Below are 12,075 nucleotides of genomic sequence, written 5' to 3'. Positions count from 1 at the left end.
AACACATTTTTGCAATTTATGGTTTTATTTCTGGTGTGTAATTATTACGTCAATGAACTAGTGTCTTTCAGCTAAAGTTTATCTGCGATTTTCACTTTTTTTTCCTTTTCTTTCCCCAAATACATTTCGCCCCTGTGGTCCAGGAAGCGAAAGATCACTCTTTCTTCGTGCCCTTAGCTTCTAATATTATTACAACTACAGATGCAACAGAGGGCTTAGCAATGGTAAATGCTAAATGGTTTCGGAAAAAAAGATGCATGCACGTAAAAAATACAAAAATTACATAGAATAGCTGTGTAGCCAATGAGGTATTCTTATTCTCGCCTTGAAAAAATAATGCCGTATCGGTATATACGTTAACTCCAGTCATAATTATGAAACTGATTCTTCACACAACAAGTTACGAAGAGAAATACCTAGCAGAATGATATTTAGGATATTAGCAGTCCGATTGTAAAAAAACTAATGGGAATAACAATCTAATAATAGCCACATCAGAATAAAAGAGAGACCAGAATTCTCAAGTAATAAATCAACACGTAATTGATATACTACGAAGCCATTCACAACAATTAATACATGAAGCAGAAAATGACAAAAATGTTACATATCAACTGATACTTTAGGTTTATATCTTTCATCGATTTAAGGTCCCATAACTCGGAGCACAAGGTCAGTTTAAACAGAGTGGGCGAAGAATTATAATTATTAAACTTTTCTAGCTTATGAGACACAGGTAAACAAACAAATGAGTCAGGGAACAGACCGGAGAGGTAGACATAATTAAAAGTATAGTAATAATGAAATGGAGAAGGGAGGACATGTAACCAGAGAAATGAATGACAAATGAACTAATTACCTGAAGGATTCTAATAAGAAAAGATAGAGTCGACAACCAAATCTAAAGCGGATACACAAGACATCATAAACAACTGCAAGACCATCATAGATGCGCACAGTTGAAGACTTCAGTGCAGGAAAAAGTTTAGAGGAATTCTTTATCGACCAGTGGGTGTTAAATGGCTACTGTGACAAATTTATTGTTTCTTTAGCGTAATTGTGGTCTGTACTGTGGTCTGTACTTACGTACATCTATACGCCGATTTTAATTTGAGTTAGACATGCAGATGCAGTGAAATATTTGTAGACGATTTCATGAGAAAACGAGCCTAAGCCTTTTTATAGAAAAAAAACAATGATGGAAAACTCGACTCGCAAGCGTTGTAACGACGGAAATGGGGAAATGTTGTTTCCAATTTATAACAGATGATAATTCATCTCGTTCTGAACCATTACTTCTTCGTGCATAAGAAAAACTTTTCACTTCATCGAGCTCAAGGCCAGGGTTGGCGTGAGCAAAACGACTATCTAGACTGCATCATACACGAGGTGACAGCTGTGCGACCGATCGAGGCGGCGCAGTGGTTAGCACACTGGACTCGCCTTCGGCAGGATGACGGTTCAAACCCGCGTCCGTCCATCCTGATTCAGGTTTTCCGAAATTTCCATGAATCGCCTCAGGCAAATGCCGGCGCGGTTCCTTTGGAAAGGCACGGCCGACTTCCACCCACATCCTTCCCTAATCCGACGGGACCGATGCCCTCTCTGTTTGGTCCCCTCCCCCAAATCAACCAAGCAAGCAAGCAACCGCTGTGCAGGTGGCGTGCGACGCGGAGTGGCTGTGCCGGCCGTCGGCGTCGCAGCTGCGGCGCGTGTGGACGCGGCTGGGCGTGCGCGAGGTGTCCGTCGTGGAGAGCTGCGAGTGCGTGCCGCGGCCAACCGCGTGCACGCGCCTGCCGCACGTGCTAGCAGTCTTCCCGGGCACGCCCTTCCAGGAGCACATAGACGTCGGCACATGCCACGGCCACTGTCACCAAGGTACTGTCGCTACGCTCTCGCCAATGACTGCTTCGTGCATTCCCTCGTCAACAAAGTCTGTAGCCGCAACGCTAGTAAATTTCTTTGTTTAAAGCAGTACAATCTGACATGAAAATGAGACCTTCCACAACTGCACTATGTGTGATTTGATGCAGTTCAAAGCTTTATTCACGTTTCTGGGGACGCTAGTACCTCTCGTATTTTTCGGTCTGTCCGAACATAGTACTCTTTAGTAACGAAAAATTTCATTCATACAGCACTCAGTGATATCATGACTTAGTGATTACCAACCCCATTAAGGGTGTTGTAATACGGTAGATGAAGAACTTGAAACTCCTGTTTCGTGGCGCTTACTTCTAGCAATTCTTGCTTACCTGGATAGTATTCCCACAATTAAGAAACATACAAGTTTAGCTGTTGGTGATACTCTGCTGGCTCTATTCTGTTTCAGTGGCTCACTACAGTAACTACCAATCTTTCCCCTCCGGGAGAGTCAACTGTAACATAAAAAGAATACAGTCCATGTAAAACAAAACAGGCACAAGACAGGTTCAAATGCGTACAAAATGTTCCCTACTTCTGTCTGTAAGCTGAAGAGGCTTGATTAAGTGACGAAGTATTTCTCTGGGAAAGAAGATTTTCCGAAACACTGAAAAATAGGAGTCCTTGCAATCTGAAATGGGAGAGGAATGCAGAGAAATCATGTAGAAAATCGACCAATGCGCGAAGTTGGAACGAACTGCCACCTGATCCCTTAAATGAAGAAGAACGTTTAACCTTCTGTCAGTATGCTTAAATAATAGGACAATAAATATTAGAATTTGCACGACTAGTTTATATGTCGAAGTTATCTGCAGGCAAATCCGTGTACGTCAGAAGCCAGGAAAATCCAATATCTTATGATCTGCGCATCATATTCCACTTCTGTCCACTGGGAGGGGGGGGGGGGGGGGGGGAGCGGCGCACAATGCACAGTAACCCTGGCTTCGGTGTGGGGCGGCGGTGGGGTGAGTGGACTGCTGTAGCCTGTTGTGGGGTTGTGAACCAGTCAGGGCTACGGTGGGGACGAAGCCTCTCCGTCGTTTCTTGGTCATTTGTTCAATACACACAGATACATCTCACACCTTCCGCATTCTACAAATGGACAGCACGCTCACTGGTACTACATGCACCGTGCGTGTGTCTGACGCGCAGTCATTCCTCGCCAGGTGATGCTGCTATCGTCTGGACGGGTTTATATCGATAGTAGGTCGGTAGTCATAATATTCTGGCTGATTAGTGTATATTGGCTTAATAGCAATAGTATTTTTCTATATTCAAAAAACTGCAAACTATCTAGCGACTATACCCATACCTTTATTGGTGGTACGGTGTCTGTACATTGGTTTCCATTTATAGCACTGCTGCATACACAGTTACAGTGCGGATGAGTGAGCACTTTTAATTAGCCTCCATAAACAAGCGAGTATACAAACTAATCGTTTCGTACATAACGGATACTATTAATACACTCCTGGAAATGGAAAAAAGAACACATTGACACCGGTGTGTCAGACCCACCATACTTGCTCCGGACACTGCGAGAGGGCTGTACAAGCAATGATCACACGCACGGCACAGCGGACACACCAGGAACCGCGGTGTTGGCCGTCGAATGGCGCTAGCTGCGCAGCATTTGTGCACCGCCGCCGTCAGTGTCAGCCAGTTTGCCGTTGCATACGGAGCTCCATCGCAGTCTTTAACACTGGTAGCATGCCGCGACAGCGTGGACGTGAACCGTATGTGCAGTTGACGGACTTTGAGCGAGGGCGTATAGTGGGCATGCAGGAGGCCGGGTGGACGTACCGCCGAATTGCTCAACACGTGGGGCGTGAGGTCTCCACAGTATATCGATGTTGTCGCCAGTGGTCGGCGGAAGGTGCACGTGCCCGTCGACCTGGGACCGGACCGCAGCGACGCACGGATGCACGCCAAGACCGTAGGATCCTACGCAGTGCCGTAGGGGACCGCACCGCCACTTCCCAGCAAATTAGGGACACTGTTGCTCCTGGGGTATCGGCGAGGACCATTCGCAACCGTCTCCATGAAGCTGGGCTACGGTCCCGCACACCGTTAGGCCGTCTTCCGCTCACGCCCCAACGTCGTGCAGCCCGCCTCCAGTGGTGTCGCGACAGGCGTGAATGGAGGGACGAATGGAGACGTGTCGTCTTCAGCGATGAGAGTCGCTTCTGCCTTGGTGCCAATTATGGTCGTATGCGAGTTTGGCGCCGTGCAGGTGAGCGCCGCAATCAGGACTGCATACGACCGAGGCACACAGGGCCAACACCCGGCATCATGGTGTGGGGAGCGATCTCCTACACTGGCCGTACACCACTGGTGATCGTCGAGGGGACACTGAATAGTGCACAGTACATCCAAACCGTCATCGAACCCATCGTTCTACCATTCCTAGACCGGCAAGGGAACTTGCTGTTCCAACAGGACAATGCACGTCCGCATGTATCCCGTGCCACCCAACGTGCTCTAGAAGGTGTAAGTCAACTACCCTGGCCAGCAAGATCTCCGGATCTGTCCCCCATTGAGCATGTTTGGGACTGGATGAAGCGTCGTCTCACGCGGTCTGCACGTCCAGCACGAACGCTGGTCCAACTGAGGCGCCAGGTGGAAATGGCATGGCAAGCCGTTCCACAGGACTACATCCAGCATCTCTACGATCGTCTCCATGGGAGAATAGCAGCCTGCATTGCTGCGAAAGGTGGATATACACTGTACTAGTGCCGACATTGTGCATGCTCTGTTGCCTGTGTCTATGTGCCTGTGGTTCTGTCAGTGTGATCATGTGATGTATCTGACCCCAGGAATGTGTCAATAAAGTTTCCCCTTCCTGGGACAATGAATTCACGGTGTTCTTATTTCAATTTCCAGGAGTGTATATTGTGATGTTAGCAGCAATATAATCAATGCTTATGTTCATACTATTAGCCAACTCACTGTTTTTTTTTTCTTTACCATCCATTATTAATTACCAATTTAGCTTGTAATTTATAGCATTTTATTTTCAATTTGAAACGAAAATTGTAATTAGAACAGCTTCTGTCTAATAAGCAAGACAAAATTGCTGAGTCATAAAAGTTACAATAATTGGCTGTGAAAGTAAGACGCCCTCTGCTTGTGACGCCATTGCAGGTGGCGGCTGCCGGGCGTCGCGCACGCGCACCGTGAGCGTGGCAGGGCCAAACGGCGCGCAGTGCCACTCCGTCATAGAGGAATGCTCATGCGCGCTTGCTTGCCACCGCCTGGCGTACTTCGAGACCGTCTACGATTACACCGGCAACGCTTCAGAGCCCACCGTCCTGGTGAGTGTCTTCGTCTAACAGTGAGCTACACGGGTGGTTCCTTCTCTTTCCATATCAGGAACGCGAAGATGGATTTTTTTTTATCGATCGTGGAGTTTTTCTGCATTCTTTAACAGATATGCAAGACTGGGTCTTGACAAGGAGGATCTTTACAGACGAGGATCATCAGAAAAGTGGGCAGTCTCCTACTAGGTTTCATCTGCTGTAGCTGTCTCACAATATTCCAAATGAAAAATGTTTAAATGTTGCACGTGATTTCCGCCATTACACGTATATTTTTCAACTTTCAGTACCAGGTTGTACGAGAGCTATTCAGAAAGTAAGGAAAGAACGGTCGCAAAATGGAAATCAGTGTTTTATTTGCAACAGGTAGCTACATCTTCCAGCTACTTCTCTACATAGTCGCCGCTACGACTGAAACATCTAACGCAAATAGTGGGATGATGACGTTCTGAGGACGCTTTTGATATCAAATTAATTATACAAATTAATTACCCCTACACCACCCCAGCCCCTGATCACATCATGGAGTTCCTCAGACCACCCCACGGTTCCCTACCTCCTCCCATCCCCTCCCCATCACCCAACTTGTTCTATTGGCAGGAATTTCGAATTTTGGTGGGAAAATTAAAAAATAGTGGGAACTTAAAAATGGCGGGAATTTCTTTGTCCCAAGACTTTCACTGACGTTCCATCGTCACACCCACCCCCATAAATCGGCGGGAAATTCAAAATGGCTTATGCCCTTTCCAGGACTCGAACCCCAGTCCACGTCCACAGGCAAGCAGTCCAGATGCAAGAGCGGAAGGTTAGCTTAGTGTACTTTATTTACTTTGGGTGGGAAACTGAAGATCGGTTCTAATTACGTAATCAATCATGAAGATTTGGTCTAATAATACATCTACATGCATAGGGCTAGACAAGGAGCGCCTAAAATCGCAATACAGCCCAAAAATTCACAATGTCATACAACTGGCGTTATCTGCTGAGAAAAAAAAATCGCAATACCACTCGAGAATAGTGGTAGACGTATTCAAAATACTCTACATAGGATGATCCCTTCACCAACAAGCCGGCGAGAAAAAGCTGGTGTAGAAGTTACTGTCTTTATTTTTGGTGGGAAATGTGTTCAACTAACGAGATGTTGGTGTTGGACAGAGAGGAGTTTAATAAGTGCGTTACCTCTAAGCAAACAGCAGAGAACTGTGTCTCTCACTCTTTGACGTCGCAGTTCACTACAGACGTCCCCTGCTGCACTGCTCAACAAACACCCTGGTGCTCGAAATTCAAATAAACGGTGCTCTCTTTATTTCTCGACAACTTCGACCTATTCCACTGCCTCCGAGAGGTCACCTTCGTATAGCTGCTGAGTAACGTGTACATAGTAAGAAGTCATAAGGTAGCAAACCGTCACTGAAGTGAAGGAAGGCCAATGGACACAGTTGTTGGAAAATGCTTCACTGTTCTTATTGCACATCGAAATTGCCGTGAAGAAACCAGCACTTATAAATAGAGAGCCATAACGCAGCACATATACTGGGAATTCAGAAAAATCATTGTAATAACACAACTACCACAAAAACCGACACATCACACCAGGGGAGAGGGACGGCAGCTGCATGTGTGATCTCCTTGGTGCTTGGTCACGAACTAACCAGATTAGAACCTGTCTTACCTTCCCTGAACCATTCCCCTCCCTACCTTTCCTCACCGTACGTCTCCTATCACATAGGGTCCACAATGAGATCCATCTGGTGGCAGTGATGTAGTGTCTCCATTCTGTGGAAATCTATCACAGATGGATAAAAGAGTCAAGAACAGGATGCTTCCTGCAAGCCATTAAATGTGTTTCTCCGAAAGACTGGACTGCCTGGAACAACAACGAAATTCTGGAGAACTCTCCAGAACACTTTTTTCTAACGTCCGTTGACTGGGAAACAGGCAGCTGCCACCGCATCTACTGGCCGAAGACTTTGCTCCCTGATATGGCATCGACTGTGGCCTGCTGCAGTCGGGACTCTGTGTCTCCAGCCGAGCAGGTGGTCCAGGCGGCCAGCACTATTGACACCGACAAAAGCTACACATACGCAGTAGGCGACGATGCCAGCGGGCCACAGAACAAAACAAGATAAATGACTTCTATCACGACCATGTGTTGTCTGTCTAAAAGTGCAGCTGTGGCAGCACTCCCCTGCCATGACTGATTGTTTCCAATGGCGCCCACCGTTCTGTGAGAAACTGTTCACTTATAAGCGAGCCTCTATTAAAAGTCCGGCGATAAAATTGTTCAAATGGCTCTGAGCACTATGGGACTTAACATCTGAGGTCATCAGTCCCCTAGAACTTAGAACTACTTAAACCTGACTAACCTAAGGACATCACACACATCCGGCAAGATTCGAACCTACGACCGTAGCAGTCGCACGGTTCCGGACTGAAGCGCCTAGAACTGCTCGGCCACCGCGGCCGGCAGTCCGTCTATAGCTGAGTGGTCAGTGCGACGGAAGACCATGCTAAGGAGTCTGGGTTCGATTCCTGGCTACGTCGGAGATATTCTCCGCCCAGGGACAGGGTATTGTATTGTCTTCATCATCATCAACTCATCCCCATCGACATGCAAGTCGCCGAAGTGGTGTCAACTCAATAAACTTGCACCAGACGACCGATCTACCCGACGGGAGGCTCTAGCCACACAGCATTTCATTTTATCTATTATAAGAAACATCATCGCGATGATAATAAAAAAACAGTCTTCTTTCCACTAAACAGGCGCCGTCCATTTCTTTTAGTTTTATGAGCAGAATCACTATATATTTCTATATTCCAGTGCTAGATACAGTTCACATCTTTTTCCCCATCTCCCATTTTTGGTGACATCCAACGACGAGAAAAGAACTACTGCACTGTCGCCGCTTACAGATGAGTAAACTGCAGAGATCGGAGCTCTATAGCAATATATCCGACAGATGTATTAACTTTACTCCCATCTCCTATAGATATCCACCCTGCGTAATATCGAAACAAAGCTTCCACAGTTTTGCTATGGAAACTACCGATCACTGTAGAATGTCCTCGTTATTTCGAAACTTCAGAGTAAACAAAAAGTGAGGATTTAAACTCCGAAGAAAGAAAACAAACAATCTAACGAATCATCTATGTTAAGCAGTTTCTTTATGTTTGACAGACAAAGTTACATGGCTTGAGAGCGTCCCTAATATTGAAATCAGTGTCCATAAATAAACTGTCATGCACGTGTGTATTACAAACATTAAGGTCACATGAAATAACATTACAGAATGCAACTTTTCACGCTATTTGTTCACTTGTCGCAAAAAATACAATCATTTTATGTTCCGCAACAACAGGCTATAAATCAGGAGGATGTTGTTATTTTGTACAGTATGGCAGGCCCTGTTTTACCGGTGCAATGCTACATTGTGCTGACGTTTACGAAATGTAAAAGATAATTCATGAGAGCATGCCTTTTAACAGAACCTCCTAACGTCACCTAGTAGAGATCCTGCAATACACACTTAGGCATAGGCATAGAAAGAAATAGAGCAAATGCACTACATCTGTAGAATATATGGTTGTAAGTGAGCGGGTGCATTTGAATACAGTGCTATACTATACCATCTGACTAATGCGTTGCTCTATCTTGCATGTACGAATAATAGAGAGAACTATCTCCTCCATCCAACAGACATCTGGCATACAAAATAGCGTAACTGCGATGATCGTGTGACGTCATCATGGATCTTTAACAGTATAAAAGGAGGTGTGACAGGCGCAGCAGGATGCCTCGGTTTGTTGTTATTACTGGGGAATCTAGACAATCTTGTTACGAAATATTGGTAATACAACCCGCATCTAGGAATTTGAATGTGCTTACATTCCCTATAGAACCGATTATCGAGGGCCGGCCGGTGTGGCCGAGCGGTTCTAGGCGCTTCAGTCTGGAACCGCGCGATCGCAACGGTCGCACGTTCTAATCCTGCCTCGGGCATGGATGTGTGTGATGTCCTTAGGTTATTTAGGTTTAAGTAGTTTTAAGTTCTAGGGGACTGATGACCTCAGAAGTTTAGTCCCATAGTGCTCAGAGCCATTTGAACCATTTTTTGAACACATTTCCTGCCAAAAATAAGGATACTACCTACCTCTCCAGCCACCAAAATTTAAAATTCCCATCAATAGGGCACGTGGGGGAGGGGTGGGGGATGGGAGGAGGCGCGAACCCACAAGCTGGCTAAGGTAAACCCATGACGTCATCGGGTGGTCGGGTGTACTCGGGTAATTAATTGATCCGTTTCATTTGACGTCAATTTCATATCGCAAGTGTCCTCAGAATGCCATCATCCGATTCCTATTGTAGCGTCGTACCAACTTTCCAATAACCTCATCGCATAAGGCGGCCTCCTATACTTTCCAACGGTTTTCATTGCTGGATTTTGCAGGTTGTTGTTTTTGTCAAAATGTTGTCTCAATAGCCTGTTGTTCATTTCAGCAGAGCTGAAAATCAGAAGGTACCAAGTTTGGTCTGTATGGTGGGTAATCAAACACTTCCTGTCGAAAACGCTGCAGGAGCATCCTCATTGTCCATGCAATGTGCGGCCAGGAACTGTCACGAAGAAGTAACTGCAAGACAGTTAGATGATGTGGGGTTGCATGAAATCAGGCGAAATCTTTCTGCAGGCACCCATATTTGGTGGGAGACACTATTTTCTAGACATCTTTACGCGCTAACTGTGCGATCAGAACTGAGAAGAGCGACTTGACGCTATCTACGAACATACTAGAGACACTACCCAACACATCTGTACAAAGCTTCATCAGATTTTCACAGTGGTTTCGATTTTTCTGCCCATCGTTCCTTACTTTCCGTATAGCCCTCATAATTTAGGAAATACACATGGTCATCGAAAACTGAGACTCACATCAGTGCAAGAGAAACGGTATTAAACTCATCCAGGAAGGATATTCTATATAAGCTATCCCTACCTCGCAGCATTATCTCCATTACAGAATAACGGGTTATCCAGTAAATCAGTGGTGTTATGTTCAAAAAAATGTTCAAATGTGTGTGAAACCTTATGGGACTTAACTGCTAAGGTCATCAGTCTCCTAAGCTTGCACACTACTTAACCTCAATTATCCTAGGGACAAACACACACACCCATGCCCGAGCGAGGACTCGAACCTCCGCCGAAACCAGCCGCACAGTGGCGTTATGACAAAACTATTTCGTTGGATTCAGGTCCTTCGTGCTTTAAGTTTCTTACATACATACTCATAGATTTAGTTGTTGACAACTCACATAAGAAAAGTATTCTTCAAAATTAAAAATGTCAGACCTTCGTGACATTAAAAGTCGTTGCAATCAACCAATCAGTTCTTCAATTCAAATATCAAAGTGCGTTTGTAAGTAAATGATTTGGGTCGAACTCTGCCAGTCTGTATGTTGACTCAGCTTCAATAAGTGTTTGGAAGAGGATATGTCTTTATCAGTACAATCGAATAACTCAAACATCTTGTAATATTTTAGACACTACAGCTGCTGGTTCCACGGTCTTCTTCAAGAGTATTCTGATACTGAATTTGCTAATTATCCAGCAATAGTACTTCAGGACAAAACATTCATTTTCCAACAGGTAGTAATGATCCTTAGAAGAAACTATCATACGTATGAAAACGAACTGGCAATTCCACAAACCTCGCCACTGGTTACAATTACTGCATTGAAACATATCTATGCTCATACATGAAAGCTGTGCCGCGTCCACGACTGAAATTACGATTTCATGCGTTTTTCATGATCAGTAGCCTTAGCCATTAGGATCACTCAGTATGCCAACTGGGATGCCTAATTTCCATTGTCACTCGTTGTTTCCATTCTGTTTTCCGAACACTTGCCTACAGCCACATGCACATTTCGAAAGTCATCTTGCGGCGGGTGGTGGAGAATTTCGTGTACCACTGTCACTGGTCTTATATTCGGTACATTCGTATTTTGTTCATTAAACGACAATGCGAAACTGTTACGAACACCTTTCGGAAGCAAAGAAAGATTGCATCAGCCTGGATGTCGGTATCGACTGCCCCTAAAATCTAGTGGACGAACAGAGAGAACTAGGTTTACATGATAGTTGTTCGCAGATACGAGGTCTGCTCAAAAAATTCCATAACATTCGTAAATTCACGCCAATGGCGTGTTGGAGCGATATGCGGTTGACATACCTGCACACTTCTGTCTTTAGTGTGTAACTGCCGGAAGTTTCGTTGTTGTACGCCTGTTCGTTATTGTTCGGTGCTGTATTGAGTGCTACGTTGTGTCGCACAGTTCGCGAATTTCGAGATGGCAGAGCTAGAGAAGCAACGCGTCTCCATTACATTTTGCGTGAAACGCAAGAAAACCATCACAGAGACACACGAAATGATGCGGGAAGCCGCACTCGGCGTTGCTAATGGTTCACACAGTTTAAAAGTGGCCGCACCGAAGTTAAAGATAACCCTCGTTCAGGACACCCTTCGACGTCTACCGACGAGGCTCATGTCAGGAACGTCACGAAATTGTGCGTGCCAATCGAAGACTGACAGTCCGAGAGATCGTAGAAGAATGTAAAATTTCAGGTGGATCACGTCATGAAATGGTTCAAATGTTTCAAATGGCTTTGAGCACTATGGGACTTAACTGCTAAGGTCATCAGTCCCCTAGAACTTAGAACTACTTAAACCAAACTAACCTAAGGACATCACACACATCCATGCCAGCGGCAGGATTCGAACCTGCGACCGTAGCGGTCACGAGGCTCAAGACTGTAGCGCCTAGAACCGCTCGGCCACT

The 12,075-nt window shown here is 45.4% G+C and overlaps 1 protein-coding gene across 2 annotated transcripts in view; it reads left to right on the top strand.

The window, feature by feature from the left end:
* LOC124777113 overlaps positions 1-12,075 on the top strand; it is a 211,293-nt gene that overhangs the window by 174,289 nt on the left and 24,929 nt on the right. For both annotated transcript variants that reach the window (XM_047252399.1, XM_047252400.1), the window contains exons 4-5: positions 1,659-1,878; positions 5,065-5,234. In XM_047252399.1, coding sequence (XP_047108355.1) covers positions 1,659-1,878; positions 5,065-5,234 — 390 coding nt within the window. The remainder of the gene's footprint in view (positions 1-1,658; positions 1,879-5,064; positions 5,235-12,075) is intronic.

The sequence above is a fragment of the Schistocerca piceifrons genome, chromosome 2 (assembly GCF_021461385.2).
Source record: "Schistocerca piceifrons isolate TAMUIC-IGC-003096 chromosome 2, iqSchPice1.1, whole genome shotgun sequence".
Lineage (NCBI taxonomy): Eukaryota > Metazoa > Arthropoda > Insecta > Orthoptera > Acrididae > Schistocerca > Schistocerca piceifrons.
This window is presented reverse-complemented; position numbering and strand designations above follow the sequence as displayed.